Below are 18,354 nucleotides of genomic sequence, written 5' to 3' on the forward strand. Positions count from 1 at the left end.
TTGCATATTATAGATAAGCAATATATTAATATTTGTATGTTAAACTGAATATCAAAAGAATGTACTTAGTTACCTAGGCTATTCTGAATTAAACGGACTTATTCACTTTTGAGCCATAATATTATATAACAATAGTGTATGATATCTTGAAGAATTTGCTTTGATTAAGGTCCAAGATGTTTCTTTTACTGGATATCTTTTAAAAATATGAAGTTCCTGGACTCAACATTGAATGGAGAGAAAACTGGTAAGAAAGAGAAAGAGGGTTGCAGTGAAAATCAGGATTTTGCTTTTATATTGCCAAACCAGCTAATATTCCAGTTCACCAGTTGATGTTACTGAACTCTAAGATGTTTTTAGTTTTATCAAGGTCTTTTAGTCCCTGTAAGAATACTTAATTTCTCTTTTGTTACTTTGAAGAGTATGGGAATAAAAAAAATGAAACAAATTGGAGGAATTGGAATAACATAATTTTTTATATCCTATAATAGTAAATGGAGATTTCTGCTGGGTTATAAACACCTGGGACCCAGAAAGAGCTGGTATTTCTTTCTCATGAAAGTCTTTTCTTTATCTAAAAACTCATTTCTATTTAAGGATATCTTGCTGGACTTTTTCCATTTCTTCCATATGTTCCATGTCCTTCCCCTATAGGAGGGATCCTCTTGGCATTGTAAAATATACCATTTGCTCTCAGTGAAGTCTCCAGCAGGACGAGTTTTAACCATGGGTGGATTCCCCTACCACGTTTAAATGTTCAGGATGAACTCAGGTACAATTATCAAACCTGGTCTTCTTAATATCTCTGTTCTGTGACTCATTTGCCTTTGTTGGAACATTAAAGAAGGGACTTCTATGATTAGTTCTGTGTTTTTTGAAGAGCAAAGATGTCACTGAGCCCAATCTCTGATCTGTGTTTTTCAGAGCATACCTGAGCAATCTCCAAAAGATTTATCTCTCCTTGAGGGTTTATCAAATAGGAAGGGGAAAGTGGGTGAATGTCCCTTCTTTATCTGCCATCCGACCATCTTTACAAAAACATAAGCAGAACTGATATCAGAAAGGGACCTATGAGCATGTGCTGAGGGCCACATAGGTGATTCCCCAGGGTCCACAGCTGCAGCTTCCACTTGGAGCCTACTGGGACTTGATTCTAAGTGGCTGTGAAAAGCCACTGAGGGGTTTGTGTTAGCCAGAGGCCACGAAAGCTGCCATCCCCAGCTGAGTGATTCTCTGTTCGAACTGGGCATAAGCCCAATTCGAACAGAGAATCTGTTTTCTTCCCTCATTTCAAAGGGCACATTCTGAATACTTCCTCATGTGCAGGGGTGAACTGGGAACAATAATATTCATTTATAAAAGAAATCATAGTGTTAATTATTATAACTGAGTGTTAGTAAATACTGTGATATGGAAGTGTATGGGTATCTGAAGAGCCATGTATTTCCAGTCTCTTCTTAAGAAAATGCGCATTTATCAGAAATTATTTAACATTCTGAAGCTACATTCTTTAACTCAAAAAGTGACACCAAGCTATCTGGATATTCTCCAATTCATGCATCCTGAGATACATACATCCCTGTGATTCAACCGTTATCCTTATTTCAATACAATCTTGAGGTAAATGGATATTTCCCACTTCCATTTTGTTCTATCATGTTGTGCATATGCCCTCTCTCTCATTCTCTCTAATTCATCCACCAACAAATATAGTAATACACACACACACACACACACACACACACACCATAATTCTGGACAATTCCTTAAATTGTTCCAGACATTCTTCTAGGTAATGCTTTTTTTATTTTTTTCTAGATTTGTGGTTTTGGCACTCCAACACCAAGTTCACATCCTGGACCATGCCTTCTATTAGTGGATGTCTGGGCAGTCTCCCAATAAAGCTGAGCAGTTTCAGTATCATTAGTGGGATGATGGTATTTCAGTTCCTCTTCCTTTCATTCCTCTTTAGTTTACTATCGGTGCCACTGAGCTTAATGAACCAAACCGCCTGCTCATGCATTAAAAACGGAGATGTGCATTCTGTCATGGGGGAAAAAAAAAAAAAGCTACGTTCTATTTTCTAGAGCAGATACTTTTTAGCAAAGATAAAGTAGAAACGGAAGCATGAGAATATTTATATAAAAGGGAGATGTTAATAAAAGCATTTGAAACTTGCAAATAAGGAATGTACTGATTGGTAGCTGTAGAGTACCCTCATAAATAGCAAGCACTCATAATAATATAAAATCATTAAGAGCACTCTTATTACTGGATATCACTATACTTTAGCACTAGTAACAGTAATACTAATATGCTAGTTACTAACAAACCATCAGAAGTGACCATTAAGTAACAGCTGTTATAAAATATTACCTAGATCTTGCATTCATATCATTATTTCACATCAAGTCTGGTATTTGAAGTGTACTAGACACTGGCTTAGAAATCAAAGCTTACCCATATAGCTAAAATTACTAAAATCCCAAATTGTAAAATCTAAATGTCATTTTTCTACATAACAAGAATATCAAAAATTATGTTGTTGCAGACATAAAAGCCATAACACTGCTTTTAGTAAAGGACTGATTGCATACATAACGTGGATAATAACCATACATTACGTTGCAGAGATGGCGATCCAAAATTCTGGCCCCATATTTTGTGGTATTGAAGTCACTCTGACGTATCAAATCACTATGACACGGTCTTACTGAATTCAGCTTTTGCAAACACCTCTGGCTTTCTATTAAACGAATTCATTTTACTCACCTGCATCTGAGTGAGAGGGAGGTGGTAGTTACTCAAAATTGTCATTCTCATCAACTACAGTTCACGCAACTTAGTTATGCTGCACACGCAGGAAATGGACCCTTGAATTTAAGAGAGGTGATTTTTGAGGAAAGGGAAGCCTTAGAAGAGTGGATTTTTGATAGCCGCTCCGGCAAAGGAAATACAAGGCAGGGTTCAGAAAGAGAGGATCGAGAATGGGAAAGATAAACTGAAACTGTCTAGCAATCTTGCTTCATTCTTTTAGTAAACACATTTTTATCTGCATTTCCCCACCAAGAAATGCACTACACAGGTTTTATGAGTTTTCCCAACATGTAGAACCTCTTAAAAGCAGTCAGGGCTCCTCCTTATGGAAGCTGTGATTTTCCTACAATACTTCTCTATAATCGTGCCAAAGAGCTAAAAATAAAAATGACATAAGAAGTTTCGCCACAGTGAGAATCACAAGCTCAATTGTAGAACTGAGTCATCATCTTCGCGTTTCAGGAAGATAGATCCAGGTTAGGAAATTCACTGTGCTGATTGCCTTCCTCCTGCCTGTGCTGGTTGAGATATAAAGTCTACGGTATGGTTATCAATAACTGCTAGGAACTCTGGCCATAATCGAGTAGATAGCTGTAAAGTACTATCATATTGAGAAAGTAAATGTGGTAAGAACCGTAACAGGCTGAGGTTTATTGAGAAAGTCCTGATTACTGTGCAGGCTGAGTACCTCTGATCTGGAGCCAAGGCCGCACAAAGCATTATAGAATTTATCGAGCCTTATTTAAACTAAACATATATCTAGCTCTCTCCCTTTTATTTCTCTTCATCATGCAGCAGAGCATAATTTTTTGGTTTATCACGAAACCTACTGTCTGTTCCATCCTCTAAGTCCTTGGCCACACTTCTCAAGGTCACGAGGGAGCCTCAGAGAGGAAATATTTGTGTTGACTGGTTCTGTGATGCATATGCCTAAGGGTGCTGCTAAATGAGCCTTTTGTATTTTCAATGAATCGACTAAAGGGTGGAGGGAGAGGGACTGGTGAATCCTGTTAACAAGCTGTCCTCTGGAGATCCTGGTCCCTTGTGCCCCCGGCCCTTTGTCACCTATGTGAAAACAAGATCTTTGCCCTCCAATTGCCACTGTGGGGAGAGTAGACACTCTGGTTCTGGAATTAAAATAAAGCATTCAGAAGGATAGGAGTCAACATACAGAAACTCTCTTTTCTTTGCTGCCACTAGACTACTGCATTCTGAGAAAGAGGCACAGGACAAAAAGCGAAGCTCACTCCTGCTGAGATGCTTTTCACCATTAGTGTGTACATCAGTTGTTGTGGAAAGAATAGTATGGTTGCTTCAATTCTATGAAGTTGGAATAGTGAGTGCGGCATAGCATGTGGATATATAAGTGTATTGATTTTAATCAAACATGCTCTCTGGATAACAACTTCTTGTTTTTCTTAACAATCCAGTAAACAGAAAGATAAGCAAGCAACCGTAATTTATCTATAGCAGCTAGGGTCTCTATTTTGTATTTCTCCACAGAGACCTGCCGTCTGGTGTATATATTACGTTCTATGAATTATCATGTCACTAATGAAAGATGTCAGATGTTCCATATATGGAAGAGAAAGGGACTTATTCCCTGTGGGGTTATAATCTCATTTTTCCCCTTTGTCTATGGCATCATGATTCTACTGCTTTCAATCTACACCAAGGAGGATATTTTTCCCAGCTGTATTCGATTTTGGTCAGGTTTTTTTTTGTTGTTGTTGTTGTTGCTTTTTTTTTTTTTTTTTTAAACATACCATGGAATAATTTGCAGACAGTGAAAGTCACCCATTTAGGAGTAAAGTTCTGACACACACAATATGGGAACCTAAAATGCTCTTAATGCTCCCTCAGCTTGACTCCATTTGAGACAGGCTTCTTCCTCACTCTAGGTCACTGGGCCTCTCTCTTCTTAGAGCATTTACTTAAAAACAGAAACCAAAACTGGCAACTGTAAATACTGCCTATGCCCTTTTGAGATATAACTCTTCCCAGCTCTTGTCAGTGTCACATCTCTGGAATGTCTTTCTTGTAGTAGTTATCCCTTTGAAATGCATACATCAAAAAAAAAAAAAAATCACTTCTGCATCTGCTAGTCTCTGTGAGAGGGGAGAAGCCCAGCTTGGCTAATTGCCAATCAGAAAGTCAGCCCTAATCACATTGACCAACCTCCCTCTTAATGTCCTCCAATCTTTTCCCACTAGCTCACTCCAGCGCTAAAAAACTCTCCTACATTTATTTCAAAGGAGTTGAGTTCATTTCTCTCCTAACTACAGTCCTAAAAAAACTCTCCTTTGCTGATTTAACTCCAGCCACTGAAATTTTTTCATGTCTTACAACTACAGTCAAATTATAGATAGAACATCTTCAACCCTCTAAGAACTTCCTCTGAGCCCCTAAAGCCCCAACTCCTGGCAACCACAGACCTAAGTTCTGTCTCTATAGTTTTACCTTTTCCAAAATGTCACAGAAATTAAATCATACAATATGTAACCTTTTATATGTTTTTTCTCTTTCACTTAGCATGATACTCATCCACCAAGTTATTGCATGTATCCATGGTTTCTTCTTTTCATTGCTGCATAGTGTTACACTTTATAGTGCCATGATTGATCTGTTTTCAATCCTTTTTGATTTTAAATTTGGCTTTCCTTATTATATCCATATTTGTCTTAATAGAGTACGTGTCCTGTTTTCCAGTTATATTCTGAATCAAGATTAGATTCACCCTAAAGGTCCTTCCTTTTCCTTTCCAGGTTGAATAGAGGTTTTTCCATGGTTTTGGCCAGAAAACTTCTCATATAATTACTATGCCAATAAGTGAATAAACAATCCAGCCATTTCTTTAAAAACAATACCAAATCTCGTATAAAATTTTGGTAATATGCATATCTACAAATTGCTTAAAGTTAAGTATCAGTATGAAATTTGTTGATATTTTATACTGTTCATTTGTTCTAAACAGATATCACGTCCTAAATATCCATTTAAGTCAAAATTGAGATAATTCAGCCAGAAAGTATATTTTAAAGCAGGTTAACCTCCTCACAAAAACATGGGAATAACTATGTAGCAAAAGAATAGGAATATTATATAGAAGGCTATAAGATCCAATTTGAAAAAAGTATAAAACTCCTCCCTAAAAGTGTATTTTTAAAGAAAATTCCTGTTCTTAGATGTGGGCTAAACTCATATTTTAAATATACAAATTTCATTATTTTAGAATTAATTGTCAAATCTATATGTGTTATGGGTTTTGTTGGTTAGTTAGTTAATTAGTTTTGGCTTCCTTTTTCATCTTTAACTGACAGTGAGTAGAATTATTTGGGAGATTCTGACTCCTGGGCATCAAGGAATTTCTATATTCCATAGCTAGAGAACAGATTTCTAAAAAATATTTGAATGTCATGGCAGTCTCCTCACCTTCATTCCAATTTTAAGATGCAAACATGTGGGTGACATATTGAAAAATTAAAGTATATTAGGAAAGTATTAAGTATATAATGACTTTTCCCTATTCCTGACCTGCTTAATTAATGTGGATATCCTGGTGGTTATGGCTCCAGAATCTCTCTCACATATACTATGCTGTAGATACCAAACAATCGAGGTTTCCAATAATTCCAAAATTGAAGAAATAAATGGCATTTAAAGAGAAGGTATTTACTTAATCTATTTTTTTTTAAGATTTCATCTATATTTAGTACTTGTAACAGATACACATAAATTCTAACACTTCTGTTCCCTGGAACTAACTAAAGGAAATAAATTAATCTAGGTAACCATTCCTCAATAATTAGAGTGATTCTATGACACTTTAGAAATCTTAGCATTTTTAAACTCAAAAGTATATAATGTTAAAATAAAAACTAAAATCAAGTTAAAATAGGGATTATGTAGTTTATATTATCTGTATCATTTTTCTACTTAATTGACTAGACAAGTGTGTCTCAAGACTTTTTTTTAAAGATTTTATTTATTTGAGGGAAGCCTGGGTGGCTCAGCTGTTTGGCGCCTGCCTTCGGCCCAGGGAGTGATCCTGGAGTCCAGGGATTGAGTCCCACATCAGGCTCCTTGCATGGAGCCTGCTTCTCCCTCTGCCTGTGTCTCTGCCTCTCTCTCTGTGTCTTTCATGAATAAATAAATAAAGTCTTTAAAAAAATTGTATTTATTTGAGAGAGAGAGAGCAAGAGTGCAAGAGTTGTGGGGGCGGGAGGGGAAGGAAGCAAATTCCCTGCTGAGCAGGGAGCTTGACTGGGAGCTCTATCCCAGGCCACTGGAATCATGACCTGAGCCAAAGGCAGACACTTAGCTTAGCCTAGTGAGCAATCCAGGTGCCCCTCAAGCCCTTTAAATAGGTAAAACATTCTTATATTTATATCTACAGCTTTATATACTATAGAACAGATAAGAAGACTAGCTGTAATTCTACCTCCATTCTTTCCAGAATTTGGTGATACACAAATAACATCTCTTATGCCCTCTGAAATAATTATTATATATGTCTATAGAGTATAATAATTATAATATTTATGTTATATAAATATATAAAACCAACACAAATATCCAAAAACCCATTTCAAATTTGAAGTTTCTTATTATCAGAATTTCTGCAGCTTAAATAATAATTTAGAACATACTTATAAACCCTATAATGTATAAGCACAATTAAAACTGTTTTATAAAATATTAAATATCATCTGTAAACACATTGGTTCTTGGATATTTAAAAATCAGAATGAGTATATTATAATATGAATGCTTTTGTGAAAGGTATTTATTTAATTTGCCAATGTGCACTTCTAACAATGGATCTTTTGACTTTCCATTAGATTTCCGAATCCTTTCAATGGTAGTTAGGAAGAAATCTCATAGTTCATAATCATCACAGAGAAGAAGAAAATTTCATTCATTATCATTTCAATATTTTAATTTTCTAAAAAAATGTTAACACTTTCTCTTTTTTTTTATCTTTTCCATTTCTATACTCTTCTCACATATATTTGTATTATCGTTACTCCTCCCGATGTGTCTTCAATATCTTGAGATACTTAGCATCCCAAAAATTATTTATGATCAAATACTCTATAGGACTTTAAATACTAGGCTTTCTGGCAGGCCTCCTTATGAGTTTCCACAGATATACGCAGAACCTTCTGAAAACTCCACACATCTATGTTAATTCTATAAACAAATGCCTGACCTGTGTTAATCATGACATGTAACTTCAGTTGATTTATAAAGTACTGTGAGAGGTATATTTTTCTCTCATTCTCATAGTCTGATGTTATTTATTGTCATTTTATGTGTGGTTTCCATGCTGATATAACAGATATTGATTTGTATCTTTTTGTATTCTACCTTTTGGCTGTTTTGTTATATTTTCAGGATCCCTCAGTGAAAGGTACTGTGGTTGTCACTTGTTTGAAAGGCTCTTCTCCTCTCTCTTTGTACACTCCATTCTCTCCACAAACAGCTGCATCACACCTGTCATTCTGAAAGGCAAAGATGTCTTTGGCTGATAAGCCTGTGTCTGTGGCACACAGAGTGGCTTCAAACAACTAATTAGCAGGAGTTGGGCCACAGCAAGGTTTGGTGCTGTCCATCAGGCATGCAACCACCACTGACACCATCAGCAAATCTGTCAAATGTGGCTCTTCCCATGAATAAACCCAAGGCCACTTGTCCTATGGTAAAGAAGAAATTCGCAGAACATACATAACAAAAAGTAAAAGAGGGTGATAGCCATCCTTTAAACAGAGTTAAGTAATTGAAAAAAATCTTAGCTAGTGGAAAATCCAGTATCTTATTTATAGTTGTTGCTGGAATACAGGGAATCAAACTGAAAAGTTCCCCATGAATCTCTAATGGAACAATTCCATTGATCACGTATATTTACTTAGTTTCTAGAAAACACTAATGTGCGCTCTCTTTAATAATAGGGGGCTATGAATTCTCATAAATAAAATCAGATTTGCACATTCACATATAGATGCAACCTTAAATCACATCGATTACATATATTCATATATAGGATGTATTATATATAAAATTCATTTAAAAATCTTAATCTTTGGCAAAACATTAATAAATATTCATATTCGAGTTCACGATTGTTAGAAGTATTTATTTATTTATTTATTTATTTATTTATTTATTTATTTATGATTTTATTTATTTATTCATGAGAGACACAGAGAGAGAGGCAGAAACATAGGCAGAGAGAGAAGCAGGGTCCATGCAGGCAGCCTGATGTGGATCTTGATCCCGGGACTCCAGGATCACGCCCTTGGCCAAAGACAGGTGCTCAACCACTGAGCCACCCAGGGATCCCTGTTTAGAAGTTTTTAAACCAACAATATTGAACACGAATTGAGAAACATTTTATAAAAAAAAAAAAAAAGAGAAACATTTTATAGTCATTGTTCTTCATAATTAAGTGTATGTAGATAGCATCTCTTGATAATAGAGCCAGGAAAGAGCTCTGAATTGAGAAGAGAAATAATCAGTGGAACTTTTCTCAAACCTGTGATGACTTCCTCTAACACCCAGCTTCACACATGCAGTCTTCTTGAGAAACATTCTCATTTACCTACAACCACAGTGATCACATCACTCCTGATTATTCACCTGGTAGATTTCTTCAAGTCTTATATTAACATTATTATATTTTTCCTCTACTAGGTTAAATTGGTTCCTGTTGTGTGTTCCTGAATCTTGAACCTATTTGTAGCACTGCTTGCTCTTTATGGTAACTTATTGACTATAAGAGTATATCCCCTATAAAATCTGAGACACAGAGAAGCATGTGTACCTTCTCAGCATGATGTACTCAGCATATCACATAACAGCATCTCTGATATATATTTGCTAGATGAATATTTGTAGAAGGCAGGCAGGAAGGGATTGTTAATTTAGGATTCATAGATTGGTTTCAGCATAATTATGGAAAAGGCCAACAAAGGGAAAATGGGTAATTTGTTTCCCCTCCAAAGAACAGTCTCAATATCATGTCTATGGACAAGTAACAAAGGAGGGAATATCTAGCACCCAATCTCTGTTTATCTGGGGGATGTTTAGGGGATTTATTTATGGTTCCATTTTAAATCTCTGTTTAGGGGATGTACTTACGGTTCCATTTAAAAAATCAAATCAAACTACCTCAAAAGGCAGAGATTTGTACAGAGTTGGTCAAATAGGCATATTTTTATATTTTACCACATTGTTGATACCTCCTACAATTTTTAAACAAGTTCAATAATGTGAAATAAAATATCCATATGTTTCTAGAAAATATACATAGGCATTAGACATGAATGTACATAGTATCTATATCCTTTTGTACTATAAATTCTTTGAATTCTTAGTAATTTGTTTCAAATTCATATATACTTGGTGGCTAATAAGTGGTCAAAAATGTAAAGACTTAGGGAAAATTCATCCTTATATAAGTCACATATAATAAATACATATCAAGAAGAGTTTTCAACCAGTCATTAAATACTGTCTATAATGGTAGTGAGCGATTGTCCCGGGATTTGTTAGAAACTGTTTGCAAGGACAATCTTACATAAAATGGCATGTAAGATGTTTGACTTTTCCCAGCTGGACATATGAGAACTTAACTCTAACAAGTCTGCTACCCATGATTTGTATTTTTTGTTATTTTGCTGAAGTGCAGATTTGGGTCCTTTATGATAAAGATGGAAGAGGAATAAATTCTTTTTTTTTTTAAGATTTTACTTATTATTCATGAGAAACACACAGAGAGAAAGGCACAGACACAGGCAGAGGGAGAAGCAGGCTCCACGGAGGGAGCCCGACGTGGGACTCGATCCGGGGTCTCCAGGATCACGCCCTGGGCTGAAGGGGGCGCTAAACCGCTGAGCCACCGGGGCTGCCCGAGGAATAAATTCTTATCCAGCTGAGTGAGTGAGTGAGTCTGTCATCTAGCATACTTTCTCTACTGATTATAATACATGCAATGTTTCACAGTAAGTGACTGAGGTGTAATAGAGCTTTTATCATTTTTGTTAATTTATTTCATTTTGGAGGATAATTCTATATGTTACTGAGAATTTAAATATTTTGATATATTAGGAATTATTCCCAAAATATATATGGTATTATGTATGTGTGTGTATGTGTGTGTGTGTGTGTCTGTGTGTGTGTGTATTTTAAATATTTTTACCTTTGGGTTTTTGAAAAGGTTTTTCTTATGAAGAAAGAAAATGAAAATAAACAGGCTTGTGAACTAATTTATTATTATTAGTGACAATCTATTAATTTAAATTACCTATGTTACTCCCAAATATTGTAACACATAAAGAACTATTGCCAAATGATTTGCCTATTAATTATTTTAACTTAAAGGCTGATATCAACTGTAATATCTATTCTAAGGGCTGAATATGTTTATTTATTGAAAGTTTTTTTTTTTAATTTATTTATTTATGATAGTCACAGAGAGAGGGAGAGAGAGAGAGAGACAGGCAGAGGGAGAAGCAGGCTCCATGCACCGGGAGCCCGATGTGGGATTCGATCCGGGGTCTCCCGGATCGCGCCCTGGGCCAAAGGCAGGCGCCAAACCGCTGCGCCACCCAGGGATCCCTATTTATTGAAAGTTAAATGTGCTTGGGTCGCACAACTAAATAAAACACCAAGAACAGGAAAATATAAATATGTGGCATAATATTCACATATTAAATTCTATTTATTTAGATCCAGACTGTTAGGTAAGGTTACTATGTGATAGGTGAAAAAGAGAAGAGAGATAAGAAAAAAAAAGAAAAAAAGAAAGAAAAAAAGACCAAGATCAAGTAAGACAAAAGCAAAAGGGTTTTGGCTTTACATGTTTCCCTTTTTATTAGAAAGTCACAGAGAACGTTACCATTTTGCTGTTACTCCATTTGTTATTATTAATTTAAGTAGGAGAGAGAGTTCTAAGTTGTAGTTACAAGCACAGAGAACCCTTGTTCTCCTAACTCTCAGTGTTTTAAGTCAGGGAACTCAAGCTCAAGGTAAACCTGTACCTTCATCTTTAATGGTGAGAAAATTAAAAAGGACAACTATTGCCCTAAATGAGATTATAAGTGTGAAACGCAAGACACATAATAATCTTAATAGTCTAATACATTTTAGTTCTATTCTCTTCCCACATGCTCCTTTAACTCTTCATTTGACACATTTTTATTCTATTAAATATCTCCATCAAATGACACAATTGGAATGTTCACGAAATTCCAATGATAATTTAACTTCTGTGTATCAGTGAATCCAGCAAAACCTGTGTTATAAATTTACATAAAAGGTCAGAAATATTTCCCTTATCAAAATTGTTTTCTTGGTTTTGGTCGGGAGATTTATAGTAGTAGTCCACCCTGGGATATCTTGATCAACCATCTGCACCCATGAATTTCACACTTGCGATAACTGCCACATTTCCAAAGTCTAGCGGCTGAAATTCATACTTATTTTAAAACTCTTCCACCAATCTCCCTAACTCTTAGAGCTAAGATTTCCATCTGACATTGATTTTCGGATTTCATTGCTACAAGGGAAAAGTCTTATCTCAAAAATTCATACACTGAACACTAGACCATTTTGTAAAAATACTTTAGCTCAAGCATCAAAAACAGTGACAGGGAACAGCTACTCATACTGAGATGCAGTCTTGTGTGAATTCCAATAACTATGAGACATTTTCCTACAGATTGCAGAATATAGACACTGAAAGCTCTATCTGCTTGCATCCCATACTATTTCATGGGTAAAGGGAACTGAACATAATAGACGGGAAATGACAATAAAATTTATAGATCAAAGATGCTTAGTAAAGGTAATATGCATTTATGGCATGAAAACAATGTGCACTTATTCATTTCTTTGCTTCTATTTTAACCATTAAGGCACTTTGTGTATCCAATGACAGAAGGCCTGCCAGGATGAAAAAAAAAAAGCTTAAATGTGACAGTTCCTTTAAATTCCATACCTTATTTAAAATCCAATTTAAGAAAAATTTCAAATATGAACTATTTTCTCTAACATTTGGTTGGAAAATTTTTATGCAGTTTGGGAGTAGTCATTAGATCACTCCAAGATCAGAAAACCTAGATCTCATTCTAGTGTTATCACTAGCCAGCTCTGTGGCCTAGGGCAAGCTACTCCATCTTTCTTGTCATCAAGCTATGCTTCAGTAGTATGAATATATAATCTCTATGGTCCCTCACAAATAGCCCGTGAATTTTTTTTTACTTAAATACTATCTTTAAGTAGTTAATATTGTAGTTTCTGAAACTATGGTTGCTGTGGTTATATTCCAGTTCCATTCATTGCTACTTGTGTGAATTCAAGCAAATATGTAATTTCTGTATGTCTCAGTTTCCCTATGTGTAGAACTAGAATAATAATAATGGACCTGTTGTCAGAATTAAATGCTTCTAATATGTAAGCTTTCTTCTATTTTAACATATCTCAAAGCAGAATACATACTAAAGAAATAAAAAATAAGCTTTCCCAGAGTTTAATCAACAGCATTTTTTCTCAATAGTAGATGAAATTATAGCATGTTTTATACTAAGATGTTATACAATAATATCTTAACATTTTAAGTTAGACAAAATTTGGTAATACACATGAAATGCTTGGGATAATGTCTGATTCAAAAAAATTACGCAATAGCTAACATTTCTCTGTAAGTAAGCAATAATTGTTATATCTAGGTTAAGCATGATGGGTAAAGTCTGATAATTTAAAAATGAGTAAAAGCTTGCTAGTCACACAGCCTTCATTCCATTTTGTATCTAAAGTCATAACATAATAACTTGATTCATATTAATCAACATCAGCTAACAAAAAATACGACTTTCTCCTTGACAGTATAGTTTTATTTAATTAATTTTTTTATGATTAAAAGACCTAACATTTTTTTTTGCTTTAGTAAGGTAAATAAAGAGGGAAAATATAAATTGTGAAAAAAAAAGTAATATATTTACCAGGCTTACCACATTATTTGATATAAAGGAAAAAAACAGCATAGCACAGGAAGCAATTTTGTAGGTTATAATCACCTTTCATCAATTCTCAAGAATGGTTAATACTAGATTAATAACTTTTAAGGAACTGGTTATGGAAACTATCCCCGTTGATATTGGTCTACAGATATTAAGCATTTATACAGAAACCCTATCTCACAGAATGCTTTATAGCACTTCGATCCATTATTGTGTTGTACTGGATGAAATAAGGGTGACTCATGAGAGAAATTTCCAGTTCTATACACTTGAAATTACACAGTAATGATGAAAAATCAAAGGGTTAAATTATAGTTCTTCTCTCAACTGTCAAGTGACTGAGATTTTGCAGAACAAGAGAAAATAAAAGTGGAACATAAGGAAGAATATATGCTATAGGGTTAGAAGGATGTTTGAATACTTAGATCTGCATAAAGAAAAAGAAAAAATGCAAAGGAAGCATTAGGCATAAAACGGTCTAAAATATCACGTTATCCTTTTTCCATCTCAATTAATAATTTGTTAGAAAAGAGTTTGCCTACTCAATCAAATTTCTATTAAAGTAGTTTCTCTGACCTACATTACTACTAGGAGTTTTGAAAATGGTAGATTCCTTTACTTGGCAAAAACAAATGCAAAAACTCTGTACTACTACTGCAAATTAAAATATTTTCAATACCTTTAAGGAAATGGGGGGGGGGGGACCTAGCTTCAATGAGAAAATAGAGTACATAATAACACACTCATACTTGCATATATACATATACATATTATATGTCTAGCTACAATCTACATGTTAGGACTGAAACATGTGTACATGAAACACATATCTGTGTATTAATAGTAGAGTTAACTATTGAAACACAATTCCTTAAGAATATTGACCTTAAAAAATTGATCTTCTATTTTACAGTGTGAACACACTTGACATTACTGAACTGTAACTTTAAAATGATTAAATGGTAAATGTTACGTTATGTGTTTTATACCACAATTTTAATAAATTAAAAGAAAGATAACAGATTCTTATATTCAGTCATGTTAGAATAATTGGTGCTGGAATAGCCCTCCCAATATAAAAAAAGAAGAAAAAAGAATAAAATATGGATCTTCTACATTTTATAATGGATAGACTCATTTAAAAAAAAAAGGAAAGTAATTTTTATTTTAAAACCAAATATACAAGGAAATAAAGGATCAAGCTGAGAAAAGACAGAAAAAAGGGACAAGATTAATGGAAGTTCCAGTTAACCTGTTCATATTAAGCAACATTGTCTTTTTTATCTTCCTTAAGTATAAGGAATGAAACAAATCAGTCTTTCAACAAATAGATGTTTGTATCTTTCAGCTCAATTACTAAAAATGACTCAATTAAGAATCTTTAACTCCAAAAGAACGTTACTCATTATTTTCTCCAAAGCTAGGTAATAATCAACACCTTGCATTCAATGACAGGAACATCATATTAAGTTAGATTATTACCAAAGAGGAAAAATATTATTTGCTTTTTGTTCTAAAATTATTTCAGTTGTTTAAAGAAGTACTAGTATAAAATATAAACATAAAGGAGGATGGCAAGAAAATATTTATAATAGTTAAGTCAGGCTATATAAAATCACTAGGAAAATGCAAATTGCTCAATTCTAACATGGTCTCTATAGAGATACGGCATACCTCGTAATGGCTTTCTTCATTCTCCTGAATGTGGAAACCCGCAGAGCTGGGACATTTCTGAGGAGTGACAGGAATATTGTCACTTTTGCTGTGTGAGTTACACTGAAAGAGATTACCAAATAATTGTGACAAACTACTCCACATGTAGAGTGTCTATTGAGAGACATGGTTGCTTGCTAAGAATCTAATTAAAGGAGTACCATTTGAACTAGGGTCTACACTCACTGGAACATGCATTAACATGGAGCCTTTTCCAAAAGAGATTAAAAATGTCCCCAGGATAAACAAATTGTCAAGATGTTTTAAGTAAAACTAAAGAAATCTCAAATGTAGTTCTTTTATTTCTACACTGTCTTTTTTAAAGCAATATGATTATGCTTATGATGTTAGTAGCTAAATCTTCCATGTGCTACTATTTGTGTGAGTTATTATTCAAGTGCTTGATATATATCATACACATCTCTACATAGATATTATTATTATCTCCACTTACAGTTGAGGAAAATTAGGCATATAAAATACCCTTCCCCAAGGTTGGGCTGCCTGCCCGGGTTTCTGGGACCACACTCCGTATATTATAAATTACATGCACAGCTTTTATAAATGATACATTTGAAGCAAACAAAGGTGAAAAACTAAATGTTTAAAGTCTTAAAATATTACTTCACTTTTCTTCTGTGCCAAATATCAAGTATTTTTTGAAACAGGTTAACTAAAATAATTCACTTAGAAAAGGATGTGAATTGTGGTATATAAGACATTAAATTATGGCTTGATCTTTCTCCATGAAAATATTAAAATGGTTGTTTTCCATATTCTTCACAATATTTTTTTATGTGAAAATAAGATATTATTTGCTTCCTTTTATCCTTGCTACCTTCTTTCCTAAATCTCTTATTAGATTCAAGGCAAGGAATATTTATACATATTGCTGTCTGGCCCTATATTAACCATAACATTGGAGTTTTAAAGGCTTCTACATTAATGAAAGATGTTGTAGAGCCTTCAAAAAAAAGTTCACCATTAGTATATAACCTTTCCTCTTTCATAAGACTATAACATATGAACAGATTTGGATGACATAAGTAGGGAAGATGATATTTTTTCAAACTGGTATGGCACATTTTCAATTAACTAATGAAATTTTCCTTTGCCCATGCCAAGGAATAATCTGTTAGAAAATGAGTATCAAAGACATTTTAAAAAGCAAATTAATTTTAGAGTTTAGTGCAAGTTCAGTGTATTTTCACCTCAAGACCCTATCTTATATTTAAATATATTTTTAAACACATTACATTCTTTTAGGCTTTTTACTTTGAAATAATTTTAAACACAGAAGAGCAGCAAAAAAGAATTCTAGGATCCTCTGTATTACTATTTCAAGTATATCAATTAGTTATCTCATTGTTAGTTTAAGGGAAATAGCAATATGACAGACTAGGAAGGCATGACACTTAAGCCCAAACCATTTTAGAAATTTTTTCTCATGAAAAAAATATTTTGTTCCTGTCCTCTGTACAAACAGTATCATTTCAGCCATGTTCAAAACTTACCTCCTCTAGGAACTTTTCATGTGTAAGTAAATAAATAGCAATAGTCATTTTAACCTCTGCTTGCAAACTAAGTACTTTCTAGGTGTACTTTGTAAAATGCTGCTCTGACAGCTTAATTCTTGGAATGTGCCTGGTTTGTCTGAACAACTTCACTGTTAATTATGAAGGATCTTTCGTATATCTCTCCAAATAATGGAGAGGCTTCCCTTGCTAGAAATCTCTAAATATAAAAGCTTAGACCTTAAAACTGTTATTTTCATCTGTGATGCTCCTAGACATTTTAATCATTCAACTCCTATCCCTTGTCTCTCTTCATACCTATTCATGTTGATCAATCTTTTTAAAACATCTCATGTCTTATGCAGTTTTTCACCCTAGAAACATTTCAAGTCCTATGGCCTGGTAGTGGCTCACAGCCTGGCAATATACTAGGATCACCTGGGGAGCTTTAAAAAAATATCAGTAACTGAGCCCTACCTCACACCAGATGGATTAGAGCTCAGGCAAAAACATGGTTTAAATACCCAGGTAATTCTGATGTGTAGCCAGTTTAGAATCACTGAGTTAACATTTCCTTGTCTGGTGCTCAGGACAATAAAGCAAATTTTGGCTTCACTCCTCTTTTAATCTGATCTCATGCTCTTTAGCATTTGTTCTTCCTTTTCCTTATTAATCTGTCACATATTAGGAGGGTTTTTTATTTTTTAAGGATTGTATCATAATGCTTCTGAATGTGAAAAAAAATCCTATGTTTGTATAATACTTTACACCTTTACATATAAGATTTTATGTATCATCTACCAGAAACCTCTGCAGAGAGAAGAAACATAAACCTTCCTTAACAGATGGGGAAGACAGAGGTTCAGATATATTCAGTGTCCTTTGTGCAATGATTTGCCGAGCAAAAGCATTCCTAAGTGACAAAACTCAGGCTATTTCTCCTCTGCCACATTTCCCTTAAGGATTTTGTTTATTTGCTCATTCATTCAGATATTCTGTTCTGCTTGTTTGTTCATTTGATCATCAGATATTTACTGAGTGCATGCTATGTGTCAGGATTTTATTGGTTAAGATACGGCATTTAAGATCTATAATACTACAGCAGTGAAACTACATACATAGAAATAACCACCACGATATGTGAAAATGCCACATGAAAATGTATCCACAGTTTCCTTAGGGACAAAGAAGACAGAATGACTACACTCCTGAGTTTGATGAATGGGAAGAATCTAGAAAGATGAGCCAGTAAGGGAATCGTGGTTAGCACACATTCACAACAGAACAGA

The 18,354-nt window shown here is 34.3% G+C and overlaps 1 protein-coding gene across 1 annotated transcript in view; it reads right to left on the reverse strand.

Moving 5' to 3' along the window:
* Positions 1-18,354, reverse strand: part of PCDH9 (protocadherin 9) — an 887,338-nt gene that overhangs the window by 544,300 nt on the left and 324,684 nt on the right. The window contains 1 exon segment of the mRNA XM_025478098.3: positions 15,513-15,614. Within this exon segment, the coding sequence (XP_025333883.1) occupies positions 15,513-15,614 (102 nt within the window).

The sequence above is a fragment of the Canis lupus genome, chromosome 22, assembly GCF_003254725.2.
Source record: "Canis lupus dingo isolate Sandy chromosome 22, ASM325472v2, whole genome shotgun sequence".
NCBI lineage: Eukaryota > Metazoa > Chordata > Mammalia > Carnivora > Canidae > Canis > Canis lupus.